Here is an 18,978-nt window from a genome sequence, read left to right as displayed (position 1 = left end):
TCTCCAAAGCTATAGAAACAAGAAAACCAACACTCCCTCACTGGTGCCATCAATAGACAAATCCTGAAGCAGTGAATTAGATGTCAGTTCTTAGCACTGCAATGAAATAAAGCTCATTTTAAAGATCAAACAATCAGTGAATGCATCTACAAAGTATGTTTCTAATTCATTGCCAATGAAACAGCTACATTTCAGCGTCTTAATGAAATCACACATAGACTCATGGCTTTGGACTCAGAGTTCATGTTGAATTTGAATTGATTGAATTATCCAACACCACTGGAATAACAAGTGCTAAGGACTGGGACTTTGATAATAGTTGACGGCTCATTCATTAAGCTGTTATATTCATATCATCTTACCATTACAAAGGCTATTGAGGCAGCTGGCACGGGCCCAGAGACTGTATTGCCATGTTTGGATTACCCAACGAAGATAAGATGCCAGCAGCTTGACATCATGCCCAACTCCTGACAATGCTCTGCGAGAAATTAGGGCTACAGCATAACGATTGCCAAAGACTATCAGAACAGAGCGGAGAGACATAAAAACGGCAGTCGCTGCTCTTTGACATACCAGAGGAGAGAGCGAGTCGTTTGACAGAACATGCTGGGCAAACAGAAGAACTGTTTTCTTAGCTGATGTGATGGTTTGAGCTTAGCACTCAAGGACACCTGTACTGACCTGTATCTCTGAAAACAAGTGGAAAGGCATGAAGCAGCAGCAGCCTCTGAGTACTGTTTACTTGGTCGAGTAGTGTTTGATTTCAGAACATTAAAAAACTAGTTCAGGGAAGGAAGTCTATTTACGGAATTATCTGCTGCAAATCTTAATAAGTCAAAGAAAGCCTTTTACAGATAATTGCTTTACGCTTAATGATTTACTGCCGTTCCTCACTCCTATTATTAGGACAATACAGCTTCCTTTTCTAGTGAGTCGATGATGTGTGTAATGGCTGAGCGTTGCACTGAGTGAAGAGGCGTGAGGCCTCCATGACAAATGATGACTTACATCGTTAGAGTCCCACACATCACCCTCTGCACCCCGGCACGTGCAGCTGCAAGTAGTTTGACTCTGCGCCAACATTTCACAGTCTTGGGAAATAGAGAATAGAGCATAACGTCAACAGCAGTCATTATCCACACATTACACACTTTATGTCAATAACGCAGGTAGTTTATCTCAGCGTTAAGTAGATTCCCCCACCTAAAGCAACAATGGTCTCATTATTAAGCATGGTTCAGCAAAATGCCAGAGTGATAAAAGACATATCATTTGAATATTCTGAGTTGATATTTAGACAAAGCCATTTAAGTACGACCAAGTGCGTACCACATTTGACTAAAATACAGGTTGGTAAAATACACATTGGTCTATTAGTGCGGATATGAGCTCAACCCAATTGCTTTTCATGTGTTGATGTATTATTAATGAAAGCATGGTCTGTCAGTCAGCTGGCCTATTATAAAGCAACACAGAATAGGAGGCTGGTGTATTGGACAGTAAGAAACAGAAAGAATATATGCATTCGACAGGTGTAAACCCTGATTATGTTACTCTTGGTTATCCGAGCCGGCATAAGACCTACTATTTCAACATATAAACTCAAAGTAGAAAAAAGCAAAAACAATTTATATCATATATCACATATATCAGAGGTATAACCCTTATTGCAAAGCTCATCACTATTGACATATTAGTTTTGCATCAGATCACCTCATGCTTGGTGAAGCTCAGTAGAGGGAATATACACAGTGCACCAAAATACTGGAACAGCCTGCTGCTTGAGTGAAATACACAGATCAGTTGAATCCAGGTGAAAGTTATGATCCTTTTTTGCTGATTTCACCTATTGAATCCACTTCAGTCATGAGGGAGGTGTAACTGAAGCTGAAGAGACAGGCTGAAAGATTTGGTGCAAAAGGAGCTGCAACTCAATATCAGGAAGGAGGTCCTTGGAAACTCAGTATATGTAACAAAAATATGTGTTATGGAAATATCCGATATGTAATGTACTGCATATATCCCATAGGGAATCCTATAGTAATACCAAGAGATATAACTCCCTATAGAATTATTATAGGAATATTATACTGGGTTTGGTTTTGTGATTTGTCATTACAAAAATAGTGCCCAAGACCTCGTTGTTGATCTCCAGGATCGACAATGTTGCCTACTGATGATTTTATCAATTAGTAGTGGAAGACGTAGCCCACGGTCTTGAATACTGCGCTCTGATTGGTCCAAACGAGGGACTCGTAATGTTCAGCGCTTCCATATAAACCCATGCAGACTTGACATCGGTGCTATCTGTCATGCAAGTCAAAAGGATAGTGTAGAGTCCAATGTAGAGAAATTGCAGCGTTGGGTAGATGGTAGCCTACTTGTGATAGCCTACATTGATCCTATTACGGTCCTATTACAGAAGCTTTGGAGCGCTATTCTTATGAATTATCAACCAACCAGGAGGCGTTTCTTTACATTTAGTTCTATTATCTGTGTTGAGGGGACGATGCCTTTGAGGACCGGACTTTTTCTCCTGATGGTGCTGAGCGCATCTGCATATGAACTGGATCAGAACGAGTCCTATTCGCCCAGGAGAGCACGCTTTTCTGCCAATAGCCCTTGTAAGTAACATGCTTCCATCTCTATCTCTCAGAGTGCACTGCTTGCTTGTTACACACGATTTATACAATGTGCAGCCTTACCTTGCATGCTTACTCTATGGAGATTTTATTTTTTTATTATTTTTTTTTTTTGGCCTATGCAGCCTTTTCTTTCTAAACGAACGCCTTGATCCGCGGAGCAGGCTGCGGGATTAGCGCTGTGGTTTTGCCGGTGTCCTGCCGGCAACAGATGAGCACGGAGCTTGGTGCTGACACCTGAGAGCGCAGGCTGTGTCATGCTGGACGGGCTCTTTCTCTCTCGTGCCTTGGCTGCTGCATAGGTCCCACTGTTCAGCCCTGCTTTCTGTAGTGGACTTCTCTCTCGGGGCTTCAGTGGGCACAAAAGCTCCAATCGCCTTCCTGTGTCGCCTACAAGTACACTGTTAAAAAAAGGTGCACCGTTGTACCTTTTGTCACCACCCCCCATCACACTGTCAGAAAAAAAGATACACTGTTGTACCTTTTGTCAGTGGGGCTGTGTCTTTTGGACAAGAAAAAAAAATGCAACCCCATTAATCAGTGTATCCAAATAGTTGACTTTCCTTCTCCATCCAAGACTCCACTGTGATGGCATCAGGCCTGAGTCAAATCCTTTGTAGTAACCATAAGAAATGTCATTGAACAAGCGTAAGCCTACTTGGCACAATTCAAATGTGGGGCCCCATGTTGACTTTTCCTTTTTGACAAAAAGGTACGCCACAGAGACAGAAGCTACTGGGTGATAGGGATGCTGATCCCTTCTTCTGCAAGAATTGCTTCATCATCATAACAAAGATTTGCAGCCCAATCTCAGCATTCTGAGAAATATCTCTCGCCCCTGATGTTAGCCAGTCTTTATCTTGTTGCGCAGGTCAACATGGGGCCCCAGATCTGAAGTCTGCCAAGTAGGCTTAGACTCCTCGGTGACATTTCTTAATGGTTATTACAAAGGATTTTTGACTTAGGCCTGTTGCCATCACAGTGCATTCTTGGATGGAGAATAAGGGAAGCCAACTATCGGGATACATTGATTTACAGATTATGTTTAAAGCTCTCCCTCGGTATAAAATTGGAGCTGTATCCCTTATGGCCAAGATCAGTTTTTGGCAGAATGGCATGAATGTTGTTGCAGTGTAGCTCTTTCAGGTTTTACAAAGATACAAGTGTGTGTCTGAGTGTGTGTGTGTGTGTGTGTGTGTGTGTGTGTGTGTGTGTGTGTGAGGGAGGGAGGGGATCAGGGTTACTAGTGGGGTAATCAGCCTAATAACCATTCTAGTCATCTGATGCCACTGTGATGAATATGGCAGCATTTTCCAAATGTATATTGCTTTATGTTGCTGGGCAATGGAGCAATTCTGGACATTTCACTGGATTGTGAAGTGTGCTTAGCTCATGGTGAAGAATATTGTAGGTGGTTGTATGCAGTGCCTTCAAATTCAGCATTTGACAATTATGACAATTACAACAATTATGTCTTGTTGTGTGCAACAGTTTTGAAGACAAGGAGTCCGGTGCCAGTCTGTGTGTGCCATTGTACATGTGTATGTTTGTGTGTGTGTACATGCATCAATTTTCAGGAAATACTTTGGTATTTTTGGTGCTATTCATCCAAGTTCTGCTGAAAAGAGCCAAACAGTGAAATATACTGTAGGTCCTTGCCAAGAGAAAAGTGCAGTAATGCCAAATAGTGTCCCAGACTTCCAAAGTTGTAAGGTGTCCAATCTCCAGTCAAGTCACTATCTGCCCCAAGTGACTGTATGTCTTTAGTGAATCACCAAAGTATGAAAATTCTCTTTTGATGGGCTCATTTTTGAGCTGCAGCCCTGGCAACACTTGTGTAATGAGCTCAGTGAGTGTCCAGTGATTCCCAGTGAACCCGCTGTTGGCTCCCCTGCTGATGCTTCATTCTCTGTGCCCACAGCAGATGTGGCACGCTGTCTCAACGGTGCCCTCCAAGTTGGCTGTGGAGCCTTCGCCTGCCTGGAAAACTCAACTTGTGACACAGATGGCATGCATGACATCTGCAAGTCCTTCCTATACAGTGCTGCTAAATTTGACACTCAGGTATAGTTATTCTTTAAGTCGTCTTGCAAAGATCACATATGTTATTTTCTATGTTTCTATGTGTATATAAACTGAGTAAGCTTATACCGGGGTAATTGTTTTGGGCAAGAACGTGTTAGGAAATGCAAATTTTTTTCCTACAGGGTAAAGCATTTGTGAAGGAGAGCCTTAAGTGCATTGCCAATGGCATCACCTCGAAGGCATTCCCCACCATCCGCCGCTGCTCCACCTTCCAAAGAATGATATCCGAAGTCCAAGAGGAGTGTTACAGCAAGCTGGATATCTGCACTGTCGCCCGATCTAATCCAGATGCTATTGGCGAAGTGGCACAGCTACCAAGTCACTTCCCCAATAGGTGAGCTCTCCTACTATTACTTCAATATACAAATAGGCTTATGCACATTAAAGAGAAGGTAATCAGTATTCTCAGTACAGTAGCAGAAATGTTTGAATCCCAAATATTGCAAGTGGCTTAAACAATAAACCTTGTTATGTTCAATTGGCTCTTTGACCAAAGAGTACTCTGACAATCTGAATCTGGAATGCATAGTTTGGTTCTCCGGTAATGGCCACTCACACATCAGTGAAATGTAGCCGCTGTTAATTTTAAATGAATGAGAGTCTTAGTCATGTATTTGGCAAAATCATCCTCAGAAATGACACAAAGTGTCGATTTGACAAATATATATGGACATTCTGTAGATGCCCCTATTATCCTGATTCGTTTGGCATAAGGAAGGGCCAAATTGGTATTGATTTCTATGTTGTGATTACGAGGAAACCAAACCATGTATTCCAGTTTCATCCACTGCTTTGAAGCCAAAGAACCTTCTGACTGTCACATGAAAACAAAACAAAACAACAGAACTTTAAATTACCCTTTAAAGTGTGAGTGAATGTAAAGTTTGGATGTTCTCCTTCCCTCTGCCATTATAATACATGTAGCAGTGCAGTTTGCCAGTTGGCACAAAGGGAGAGGAGGGTGGAGCGCAAGGCTTAGTAGTGACAACTCCCACATCCATGACATCAGGCTATATAGAAAGTATGCAAGTACATCAAAATACCAAAGAGAGATTTGAACCACTAGGGGGTGCAACAATCTGTGGCTCTTTACAAAGTGGCGTCTTTCACAATAGCGTGGCCAAAATCTGTTGCTGTCCAGCTGAAAATGTCCTGTTAGACTTTGAGCTCCTAAAACAACATTTAATGATGCTTTGTTGTGTTGTTTTAGGTTCTATGGTAAGCTGCTACAGAGCCTGATGGACTGTGATGAGGACACGGTGGACCGCGTTAGGACCAGCATGGTGTCGCGGCTCGGCCCAGAGATGACCATGCTTATTCAGCTGCTGCAGAACAAGCCCTGCCCATCCACCGCTGTGGCTGCAGCTGCTGCCGTTCCAACTGGAGTCGAGGGCCGTGGGAGCTGGCGCTGGTCCATGGGTCCCCACATGTACAAGATCCAGCCTAATCTGCGAAACAGAGACTCTGCCAGTCATTTTGGCAAGAAGCGCTCGGCCAGTGACAGCTCCTAACTTCCACTCAGATTCAGAAACTCCACACACTCCTCAGAATCATGAAAAAGCTCCTCTATTCCCTAGGGGTGACAAAATCCATTCCTCCACTAGACTGGAAGTTACAGAAATATGCACCTCTAGGGAATGCCCATAGAGTTCCAAGTTGATATCAGAGTTTGATTGTTGTTATATTGTATATCCTACACTTTAGGCTTGAGAGGACCCCCTTCCATCGACTATTTTCAAACGCATTCACTCACAGTTAGTGTTGAACTTGTGGCTGTTGCATCTGTGCAACATGGTCCTCTTCACCTCCTCCAACAGAGATGAATCCTTAAGAGGTCTTTTGATGCCAAGCACAAAACAGCCATAGTGGTTCGCACCTCTAGAGCACAAGTGGTCCATACTTTAAAAGACAAAAACATGATATAATAATGCAGACATTTGTCCGTTACTAGGGATCAGCGGTTGGATTGTTAGTTCATTGATAGGAATGGAAAATTATTGCTAGACGTATCTAATATTTCAGTGATGAGACCAATCAAATTGTGAGCATGAGCTGTGGAAATGAGTTTCGTATCTATTTTCTGACACTAACATAATACTTTAATGTACTGTATACTAAGTTATCTGAGACAGCCATAGCTAGCCCTCTAAAAGAGAGCGCTCATAAGGAGAGGGGTCTGTAGAGGTTTCATGATAACCTTTGAGAGGTTACCTTAAACTGACCAAAAAACTTCAAACTGCCCTGAATGCTATTCATGAAATACCAAAATAGTGTAGAGCTATAGCACTTATATTTGTTTTTCTGATGGCAGATCAAGCCATGATCCTCAACTGAAATGCGTTTCGATTCACCGTCCTCCACGTAAGGATGGTCCAGGACATGGCCAAGTCTTTCTATCAGAAAAGTCCATTTTGCGTATCTTGTCTCCAGACACTCTTAATGCATACGACTGTTGAGCTCTACAGTATACGTGGGACCATGTTTGGTGGAATCTGTATCCATGTTCTTAATTGAGTGTGAAGCAGTCGTGTGTGTGGCTGATTAGCGAGTTCACCATTGAGATTGAGAGCAGCCATCTTCTTGGACTGATGATCATCATTCTCTGAGGTGAATAACATGACATAGAGGGTTTCCTTCATACACACTGGCTTCCAGTGTCAAGATTGAGAATGACTATTTAAAAGCCTTGTTGGAATGATATTTATTTTCCTACTATATTATTTAATTTTTTATTTTATGGCGTTATTGTAGTTTTAGTTAGTTTACAGATAGACATTTAAAATGCAGTTTTGGTCATGGCTCCTATTTGAACATGAGCTCTATGCCAAATAGGTGAGCTGCCACTCTCTGGTGACTGAATGGGACCCATGTCATGACTCTGTGCTGGCCATAGGGGAACAAGTTGCTCATTCAAGTCAGGTGATCTACTTTAAGGGTGTTATAAGGGACCACATCCAACACAAGATAGCATAATTTTGACACATATTCTGGTAACAATTGCAGCTGTTAGATGTATTTGTTGAGTGCTGGGGGTTTGTGTACAGTACATTACTTTCCAAACAAAGTCAAATATGTACAAGGTATAATCAAAATAAAGGAAACACCAATATAAAGTATGTCCATAGTGAAGGGTTCTGGTGGTTCTGCTCTACTCTGCAGTGCTTCTTCTGGCATGGGATGAAAGCAATTATCCTTAACAGGGCTAGGCAAATTCTAATCACAACTAGTATCAATGACGATCTTCATCCCTTACATTTCTTTCCTTTTTTAATTATTTATTTATTTATTTTTGCTGTGTCAGTTCTATCTAATATTATACAGTAGAGAGAGAGAGAGAGAGAGAGAGAGAGAGAGAGAGAGAGAGAGAGAGAGAGCGAGAGAGATAAGAATGATGTGAGAGAAAGGGTGGCATGCATCACTAAAGTACATGGTGTGTGCTTTGGCCTGCTGTGCTAAAGAGCACCCCAGGGTCTTTTCTTATTGAGGGTGACGTCTTACAGGACGGCAATGCTCTTATCAAGAAGGCATAAGTGGTCACCCAGTGGGTTGAAGAGCGTAACAGTCTCTCTCTCTCTGTTACTCTACAATGAGAAAGCAAAATGAGGGAAGCATCAATATATTCGCTTAAACTGTATAAATCCCAGTACCCAAAGTCCAGTACCTTCATGCACTTGGCTTACTTTTGGCTGAAGCATTTTTGTTCAGAGTGCACTGGGATTTAGCCGCAGACACAAAACAGCAGGACCAGTCAGAGCGTAAAGTAACTAGATGCAGCTGTTGCCAAGTTATTTAACGCACTCTTGATGTAACCTCAATGATTTCTCTCACTTTGTTTGCTTTGTGTTGTTACAAATGTCCACTGAGTTGAGTTTAAATGCCGCTCATGCACAATACTGTCTCACTAACCAGCTTGCTAGAGGAAGTTTGCAGGTCGGCTATGTCAGTAGCCTGGGATAGTGTATGTATGCAGTGGGGGATATCAGTAATTATACACCAGGTTCCCTCCCCACCACTGTAACAAAAAATGCCAGTAGAAGCACTGCAATAACTTCATCCATTAATGAGTCTCTTCCCAACCACATATAAGGTCTGATCTGAACATTTTTGCGAGATAATAAAACATCTAAGACTGTCATCAAAGATCAAGATGAGCTGCCCAGACAATCATTCAAAATCAATAAGTACAGAGCCACTAAGACTGAGATAGGTCTTTATGCTGGTGTTTCCTTTATTTTACCCATACCTGATAGCTGGGTGGTGGTGTGGAGCCGTTGGTTTCAATGAGAAACTCAATGGCTCAAATTAGCTTTTGTTTGGGACTGAAATGCAAATGTTTGTGCACAGCAGCCAAAGTCTACGTTGACTGGAGAATACAATATAGGGATTAACTAGGGTTGGGGTCAGTTCACTTCAAATCCATTCAACTCAGAAAGTAGATTTTCTTCCAAATTCAAACCGTGCAAATCTTTCACCATAAAAAGGTTTTTTAAACAATCTGTAAGGAATTATTGAGCCTATTTTAGTGTATGCTTTGAATTGAGAAGATTGAAAGGGAATTGACCCCAGTCCCGCTTGGAAAAGTGAATTTATATATTGTCATGCGGGACCACCTTTAGGAGTGAAGCACTATAGACCAGAAAAAGAGATGTGTTGTTTTTTTCAGTGTAAAATTATTAGCAATGTTAAGAATTCCAAACTATGCAATAATCTCACATACAAAGGATTCACAGCAACACACAAATTGACCTTTATTTCATTCAGTGCCGGCTGATGCTGTATGAATAAAGCAACAGCATGTTCGCTCTCATACTCACAGTATGAAGGCAATGTTCCTGTATATCCCTTCCTGTTTCTGTGGTTTTTGTTAACTGGTGTTTCTTCTGTTCTGTGAATATGATCATTTCTTTTATGTCATTTGGTGTGAAAAGAGAGCAGTTTTGAAGGAATCACTCGGGAAGTTAAGAGCTGTATTCACACTGTAGTATATCCTAGCTTACTACTTTATGTTAAATATGCACTTTGCATCTTAACCACTATAAAGGGCATTGAAACATTCAGCACATGTGCAATTGAAACATGTTTTATTTACCCAGTGAATAGAAATCAGTTTGAATATTTTGCATCCTGAAGGGTGGGGGCTTCTTCATGTACTATTGATATGTCTGTATCTTTGTTGTCCATGGGTAAATCCAAAACCCAACAGCTGCTGCTAAACTATAGCCTGTTATCTCCCTGTATGATGCTGTCCAACTTCAGAAGCCCCGATACTGTGGCTATTTTGATCTATCAACACTCAATGAACTCAGCATCAGTCCACATGCGCATTTTAACATTTAATTGTCCATTCATGTTCTCAATATTTATTTTCTTTGAACATTCCTTGCGTCAAATCTATTTGGCAAGGGCAAGTTGTCTATCTCCTCACCTTTTGATTACAAGTCAAATGTAATGGTAACTTCAGAGAATGTACCTGTATATTGAATGTCTGTTTTGACGAGGACATGCCCAAGCTAAGATGACCCATGAAGGCTATTAGGAAAAAACAAAGTGGGAAAACTAGAAGGCTTTTGGTTTCTTTCTATTCTAGATTCATTTTAATTCCAAGTATAGGGTGCTTATGGTGGTACTGGAGTATTGTTAAGTAGACCCACGGTGAGATCTATGAACCTGTCTCTCCTGTCAATACTCTATTCTCATAGGGCAAACTAGAGACTAAAGACTCCCCCAATTCTGGAACTTCATGGTACTCTTTCCTCTCAAGACTTGAAATAGATCGATAAATGTTGTCGTGCTTAAACAAAATCAAAAAGCTTCAGTGACTAGTAAAATTTATTTTGTATTCATATAAGTGACAATTATTTTACTATCAAATTCAAAAGTTATCGAGGATTTGAGGAGATTGCTGAAGTTCCCGATACAGATGCTATGTTACGCATGATTGATCCTTGTGAATCACTTGCACTTTAAAATATACCCATATACATATATACCCATACTGTGTATATGTTTGGGTTTTTCCTCTGTACTGAAAAGTCATGAAAGATACAAATGCATCAATTGTGTGTCTTTTGCTGATCAGAAATAAAATATTTATCATATCTGGCATATGGTATGAAATGTGTTGCCTGCTGTTATTTCACTGATTTTGAATCATTCTCATGCAACATCAACATCTACACATACATAATGGTGTTACCAGGCTCAATGTAAAAGGGCTTTAGTGCTTCTATATTCTTCTCCATCAGCAAAAATCAGAAAGTACTACTGCCTTCAGTGACTTTAAATGTTAATAACTCAGTTCCTCTATCAACACATTCCAAAATGTATTGTTTAATGAATGGAAGTTGTAAAAGTGAGAGAGGTTTTGCCATTTCTTCCTTTTCTTGTTAGATAAGATTTTTGATGCATTTATGTTCTGTGAGACCGAATGGCTTGCAGCAAAGGCCCTGGCACCCCATATACAGTCATTGGCTTTTTCCAAAACCACAGAACACACGTAGGCAGGGTTAGCAAACTGCCATGACCCTTCGATTGCCAGTTGTCTCCCAGCAAAACTATCAAGTCGGTAGGCATTTCTAACCAACTCAGAGTCACAAGGCTCCCAACAGCATAGTTCCCAGGACCATTTCGATTTGGTCCCTCGGAGTGAGAGCTGTGTTCGCATGCTTGGCATTAAGTCAAGCTCGTTTAAAGTGGGCGTCGAACTCTAACAAGGATCTCATCTGTTCATGATGTTCATGGACAGGATATTAAGGCTCAGCCGAGGCTTCGAGAGTGTCCAGTTTGGTGACATTAGGGTGGCATCTCTTCTGTTTACAGATGATGTCATCCTGTTAGCCTCATCTGACTGTCATCCCTTATGTGCACTGAAGCAGTTTGCTGCTGAGTGTGACGTGGTCAAGATGGGTGTCAGCAGCTCCGAGTCTGAGACCATGGTTCCTTGGGAGACCATGGGAGTCCAAAAGGTGGCCTGTCGCATTTAGGGGGGGGGGGGAGTGAGCAGCTACCCCAAGTGGAGGAGTTTAGCGATCTGGGGGTCTTATTCTCAAGGTTAAAAGGGATTCTGCGATTGACGGCCTGTTAGGTGCAGCAGCTGCAGTAGGTGAAAGTGAGATTTCTCCAACTGTGGCTGGACTCACTCTCCATGAGAGTGACAAGCTCAGCGATCCCGGAGGACCTAGGATGAATTTACTGTATTCGTCAAACATTTATTCACTGGAGTGGAGTACATCTAAGATAGCCTGACCAGCAGTTTTGTGGGAGAATAACCCAGCATAACCACGTCAACTAATGAATAACCCTGGCCCATGATTGCTGAGCCACCCTAAAGTTTGAATTAAAATCTATCTATTTCAGCTGCTTCTACAAACAATTTTATATATCAGTCTCTTGGGGTTCGGCCTGCTCTGTGCGTACTCTGTGTGAAAAATGAAATTCCCAAAGAATAATCATTTATCAATAAGTACTGTACAGTACATTTTGTGTTTTGAGACGAACAGTGCATCCAATTCTTCCCACTGAATGATAAAGTAGCTGGTCTATTAAATGCAAATCATCAGCACACAATATTCCCATGTCTTACCACATCCCCTGAGTGCTTGGTGCGTGTGACAAATCCAGCAGGACCCACGAAGTAAGATCAAGGACATAGAGAGCACCTCCTGATGAAAATGAACTTTCTTAAACTTGAGCACAAACGAGCTGAAACTGCAAAGTGCCTGTTTGGATGGAGAGCCTGAGGAAAAGAGGGAGCAGAACGCAAGAGGCTCCATGGCCGCTAATCTCAGTCAGAGGGAGATATAATTTCATGCCTATTTAGAGAAGAGTCCTGAAGGGCTTTCTCATCAGCCGCTCTCCAGTCTCATGGATAGGTGATGCAGCAGCTCTGCATAGAGATTCTATCATCTTCTTCTTTAAAGAGACATTCACACTCGACTCATCAATGAATTCACTCTAGCACAAGCACGATGGACAAAAGCGTTCCGAATGTTTCCATATGGTCGGTGTAGAAATCTATGTTTCTTATCTATGGTGTGGGAATATGCATGCCACATTTTCTTGCCACATTCCTGAATGCTTTACATGACTGTAGTCCTTTAATGACTGAGGGAGAGGAGGGCTATTGGTGAATTTTCACCTCAACACACGCTGTAAAAGAGGAAGGGGTTCTTAGAATTGAAAGTGTAGAAGACCCCAGCATTTATACGCTGGGCAACTTTTAAAAGCAACTCGGACGGGCAACGGTGCCCAGGGAGTTGCCTAAGAATTGCTGTTTTTATCACACAGGAGCATCTTGTTGCCAGGAAACATTTGAACAGATTTTTGACCCTGTGTCTCACTTTGTTGCCTGTTGCTTGGACTGCTGCCGAGTGTATCACCGCCCTGACAGTCACAACGAGAGTAATAATGAATAATGAAGAAATTAGAATATCATTATGCAGATGCAATTCATACCATCTGCTGCTGTTTTTAATTCAATATTGATGCCTTTTAAGACATTGGTAATGAGACAGTACTCCATTTGAGCCATCAGATAAAGCGTTATGGTACCTTCTGCTTCAAAACAATGTCTTATAAGCCCGCTACACAAGCAAGTCTGTAAAACACATCTGCCTACGTAGATCCAATTATTGGCAAACACACCCACAATGTTCACCCAAACATGAGCAACAAATACATTCCTTACAGGCACCTTTTGAATTTTCAAGACACCTACATTTTTTTTTTAGAAACAGCCTTGAAAAATCTTCTGATTTTTACAATGGTGGGTGTGGTTGGGTGGTTAGGGTGAGGCTTTCTCTCCTTGGACAAACAGAATGACCCCGGAGTGGGCGATCATAAATGACCACTGACCTTCGGTCTACAAACTGCAGGCAACCAGCGGATCCACCATTGTTTGACTTAATTATTTCTTTTAACCTCTTGATCAAATTCTGGGGTAGGAAAACAAAGCATCCACAGTGCATGCATAGTGTTAGCAATTTGATGGGACAAATGAACAATGCACTGTGGTTAGTGTGGTACGGCAATTGCCTCTCTCCTCTCCCAGTGTATTTTATATTCATTATGTCCTTCTCTTTCCCATGAAACTTGTGGCATATTCATCAGCAGCGTGACAAATTAGATGTGCAGTGAAATGGAGTATGACTGAGAGCAGCGGAGGATTAGATCCACTCCAATCTTACCAGCAATCTTTCCACTATCCCTTCATTTCTGTGGGGAAATACCCTAGGATGGGAGAGAAAATTAGATCAAATTTTACTGAAGAAAGAGCCGGAGTGGCAGGGTAAAGAGATGAAATAGAGCATTCTCCATTTCTGCCAAAGCATCTCTCATAGATTTGTCTTGGAATCAAAAATGCAATGCAATTTCTGGTCCTGGATAAGTGCATTACACTAAACATCACTCTGGCTGTACAGTTGGATCTGAGGTATATAGGCGGATAAATGAACAGTAAGTAAACAGTCCAGTGCAGTTCATCACCGGCCATTTTACCTTTTTCAATTTGCATCACTTGCACTATACATTATGCTATCTGTGTACATGTATCATAACCTGTCAAATTGATATAGCCAATCAAGCATCATATTCAGCCTCTTCACCATTAAAGTTGAAAGGCTCTTGAATCCTCTCAAATATTCCTTTTACATACAGCACCTGTCTATTTTCTCACCAATTGCCCAGAAGATTATAAAACATAGGGCAGGTTTCACAGACATGGATTGAGCCATGAGTGTGGAGGAATAGTAACTCATGACTACACAAGGCTGGGCCACGGCTGTGAAACTCACTTATAGAATCTTGAAGAGCAACATTGTATGAGTTCAGTTCAAATCCTTCATTTTCACCACATCAGGGTTATATTATGCCAAAGTTACTCATTTACTGTGTAATATCAGTGCTTCTGAATGTGTTGTGATGTTAGTTTATAGATACTCTGATTAACAGCTACTCCTGTTTTAATACATAGTATGGTATAATGCGATAGAAAATTATAATTTATGCCTATGTTGTTTTGTGTTAATCTGAAAAGAAGCAGGATACAGAATCTGTTGCAAACTTGCAGTTCCTCCAAGCTGCCTGAATTAATTTGTGAACTGAACAAAAAGGTAAATTCAGGTAAATTTTAGTGCACAATAAATGACAATACATAAAAACCCCTCATTTATTGATCACCAAGTAGAGCTGAATTCATCCTTTTATTGAAGCCCCTGGTATTTACACGGTGTGGTAGCGACATCTAGTGGCTGAATTCAAGTTGCAACAGTTACATTTGAACAGAAAACACAGTTGAACCTGGAGAATACACAACTCAGCTCTTCAAAAGTGAAATGCTCTCTAATGAAGAAAGGCAATTTTTTTTAACCTTTTTATTTATCCAGGGAACATTGACTGAGAATACATGCTCTTTTTCACCACCGGCATGCTTCACATTTGCACCTGGAAGCTTCCCGGTACAATCACTGTCTTTTACTGAGCAGCTATACTGGAGCAGATGGGGGTTATGTGCCTTACTCAGGGGCATTTGGATGGTAACTGTGGGAAACAAAGGGAAAACATTATTCATTCACATTCCCCACCAATGTTTTCCCAGCTCGGATTCAAACTGGCAACCTTACGGTCAGAAGGCAACTTGTCTAACCTTTAGGCTACTGCAGCAGCGTAACAATATCACACATTCATACTTTGGCACATAGTCATGGGGGACCTTCATTTAGAGGCTCGTTTTTAGGCACTATCTAGAACCTATGGTGCTACATGGGAACATCTTATAATGGTAATAGTAGGGAAGTAACATAGGTCAAAGGGGTTCTTTAAGTAATAGTGGTTCTTTAAGGTTTGCCCATAAACACTCCAGAACCATTTTTATAGTGTGCTTCTACAAAGAGTGGGTGCAGTAACTCCTACATCTACTTCTCTATCCATCCATTTATCCATTTTCCATACCCGCTTATTCCTATTCAGGGTCAGGAGGGCTGGAGCCTATCCCAGCATGCATTGGGAGGAAGGCAGGGAAACATCTTGGACAGGCTGCCAGTCGAACACAGATAGACAGACAAACACATTCACATTCACACCTAGGGGCAATTTAGACTCTCTAATCCTCCTGACCTGCATGTCTTTGGACTGTGGGAGGAAACCCACACAAACACAGGGAGAACATGTAAACTCCACACTAAAAGGACTGGGGCTGAGATTCAAACGGCAGATCTTCTTGCTATGAAGCGAAAGCGCTAACCACTGAGCCACTGTTCCACCCCTACAGCTGCACAATCTATACAAAAAGCACACAACTACACAAAAATACCAAAGACAGATTTCAACTATTTGAGAAACATGGTTGAGTTCGTTCAAAAAAAAAAAAAGTCATATGCACAGTAATGTCAGGAATGTGAACAGGATTGATGCCTTTGAATACAAAATAGACAAACACATTGACAAAACGTTATGGCGGCAGACACATTCAAACCTAATAAGTAATGCTAAAAGTAATGTTAAAATCAATTCTAAAACTCATAGGCAGTGAAAACCTGAAGCAGAGTTTTTGTGATGAAATCTCCTGGTTCAACTTAAAGCCTTGCAATACAGACAGAAAACAGATCTCTGTGTTAAACATTATCATTATCAGAAAGAACAAAATTGTCCTGAATAAACAGGGCCACACAAGTACGGCAATAGTGGTTTAAATAAGATGTCACTGTTGTCAGATATACTAATGTAATTTGCCTCTAGTTAGGATAACAGCAGACTATGACAGGTCTGTCCCCTCAGGTGTGCATGCCTCAGACTGGACCGGATTACAAGACTCACCAAGGTTTACAAATTCAGCAGTAAGTGCCTGCGATGGGAATGAAGTCATGTATGTTCAAAATAAGTTTTACAATACCATTAATTAAAACATGCAGTAATTCAAGTGATGGGATGTCACCAGTGGAAAGAAGAGAGCATTTGATTTGATTTAAATTGGCTGGAGGGGAGGAAAGAAGGAGATGGTACATAACAGGTTAGGTGGAGTAGTATTCATCTGGGAAGATGCATCAGAACAGTTCTGAAGCAGGTGGGTGGGGCTAAAGTGACAAAGTAAACATATTTCAAACATGATCAATCATTCTTGTGAAGACCAAAATGACTCAAATCATACCAAGATAGCATACGTTTATTATTAAAAAACCCAACATTGATTCAAATACGGGTAATTTTTGACCCAGTCATGGAAGAGTGTAGCAGTTTGAGGATCAGGAGAGTGGCTGAAATAATTCATAGGGGAATCGGGGTCAGAAACACCAGTACAAATAACATTAAAATATCCCAGAATCCTGAAATGTTAAGACATGTGATGTGATGTGGGTTTGCCTTGTTCTTATTCATAAGTTCAGTGATCTTGTCCTTAATCTCATTTATAGAGGTCAGAAGTCAGAGGTCAGCAATGGTCTTTCTAACCGCCAGTGCTGCCCGCTGCCAGTTGTTATCAACCTCCCTCTGTCCGTCCCACGCATGGACAAACCACAACACACACCTGAGAGCATGCAGCTGAACCTCTGTAAGGAAACGTTCCCATATCCCATGACTTTGTTCATATCCCATGGATGGGATTACAGCACTCTCTAATTCAAAAGTGTCCCACTCTCATTGACGGGAATGTCAATCTCACATAACATTTTGATGAGTATCTTCAGTGGCTTATTGGTCATAGCAAGACAGGGCTCAGTTTCACACAGTGGAGGACGACTCTGTCTCTTCTTTCAGCTGCTATCACCCTTCTATTTTTCTGTATGATGAATTAGGGGTATTTTGTGGTAAACGGCACTTAGCTAGCTTCTTATGTTACAGTGAGGGGACAAATGGTGGAATCAATGGGAAAGGCTTTGATTTGGAGGTACAGGAGTCACAGAAACTCAGAGAGAGCATTGCTCCGAGCCTTCAGAGAACACTGGTGTAGTGATTAAGTCATTTACCCATCAAACTAGACACCTTGAAATCCCCAAGCTAGCCTCCTGCCTTCACTTAAAAAAAACTCGCCAAACAATTCCCAGATGACTTCTGAGTGTTTTTCTCTCCTTTTGAAGTTCAGGTTTCTCAGTTTGCTCAGGATAGGGAGGGCTTGTTTCCTGCAATATCATCTTTAAGAACACAAGCATGATGTATAATTATATACTTTCTCTTTATATTTTATTTAACCATTACTTAACTAGGCAGTCCCAGTGAGAGTAAGAATTTCTTCTTTAAGGGAGACTTGGCCAAGAAAGCATCCAGACAGACATCCAAGCTGCAGACAGACCAAATACAATAATGTACAACAAAAGACAGTAGCCAAATACCAAACCAGTAAACTCAACCTATTTAAATAATGATTAATCAAAGTAAAGGCAGCTCCTTATTGAGTCTGCGACAAAGCAGCAGAGTATATGAAGCCACTTTTGCCTAATTCAGTTCAGTCATGATACAAGTCACTATGAAGACACTAGCTTTCACAATCAAAGAATATGACCATAATTTAACTTTCATACTGAAATCTAGTCTGAAAATTGACTACACGAATTTGTATCATCAATGCATACATATTAATGGTACTAGCCTATAATTACCAAAGAAATGCACATAATGAAATTGAATGCAATTAAATAACCTAGTTTTAATGTATATCTCTCAGAACAAGGCTTGCAAATCTAAGGCCTATACATTGTATTGTATACGTTTCATTTTGTGAGCCACCTCCTGCAAATGAACTATTTTGGCTTTGAACATCATTGAAAAACATTTCACCCATCTTTTTTTTTTTTTTTTTTTAAGCTGATATACATCCTCATTTTTTTGTATACATCATAGTAAATTAAACTGACACTTTTACTGTTCTTTTAAGTGGGCATAATAAATTAATGTTTTCTTAAAATGTAACTTATTTTTGTTCATGATGGTGCCTTATGATGATCAACAACCCGCCTTTTATTACCACTACATCAGTGATAATAAGCCTTATTGCCAAAGTCACGGAAGGTTTTGTCATCTGCTATCACAATGATTTCAAACGCTGTCTTAAAAAATGTCGTGCTTAGACTTAAGTGACCTACATAGATGTTAGTGATGACCTGCAGATGGAGAGCCTGTGTCTGTCCTTGTTCCGGTCTATATAGACGCGCGTCTTGGCATCAGTCATGCATTGCAGGCTGGCGCCGCCGCCTCTCCACTTCCACAACATCAGGTGTAATGTTACTGTTTGTTGTGGCCTGGGAACACTAATAACGTGGTT

At 41.0% G+C, this 18,978-nt stretch overlaps 1 protein-coding gene across 1 annotated transcript; it reads left to right on the top strand.

Moving 5' to 3' along the window:
- The first annotated feature begins 2,379 nt into the window (after nt 1–2,379).
- stc1 (stanniocalcin 1) lies at nt 2,380–10,847 on the top strand. The gene is made up of 5 exons (XM_078285350.1): nt 2,380–2,627; nt 4,567–4,709; nt 4,853–5,064; nt 5,941–8,050; nt 8,095–10,847. Exons 1-4 carry the CDS (start codon nt 2,447–2,449, stop codon nt 6,239–6,241), a joined length of 837 nt encoding a protein of 278 aa, XP_078141476.1. The 5' UTR covers nt 2,380–2,446; the 3' UTR covers nt 6,242–8,050; nt 8,095–10,847.
- The last annotated feature ends 8,131 nt before the right edge of the window (nt 10,848–18,978 follow it).

This window comes from Centroberyx gerrardi, chromosome 8, assembly GCF_048128805.1.
Source record: "Centroberyx gerrardi isolate f3 chromosome 8, fCenGer3.hap1.cur.20231027, whole genome shotgun sequence".
Lineage (NCBI taxonomy): Eukaryota > Metazoa > Chordata > Actinopteri > Beryciformes > Berycidae > Centroberyx > Centroberyx gerrardi.
The sequence above is the reverse complement of the archived record's forward strand: the minus strand, read 5'-3'. Positions and strand labels throughout refer to the sequence as shown.

Bases quoted from the DNA above. Each gene is read 5' to 3' on its own strand.
- stc1 (XM_078285350.1), top strand. From the start codon at position 2,447: ATGAATTATCAACCAACCAGGAGGCGTTTCTTTACATTTAGTTCTATT. The intron at 2,628-4,566 runs GTAAGTAACATG...CTGTGCCCACAG, and splicing joins CTTTTCTGCCAATAGCCCTT to CAGATGTGGCACGCTGTCTC. The intron at 4,710-4,852 runs GTATAGTTATTC...TTTTTCCTACAG, and splicing joins CTGCTAAATTTGACACTCAG to GGTAAAGCATTTGTGAAGGA.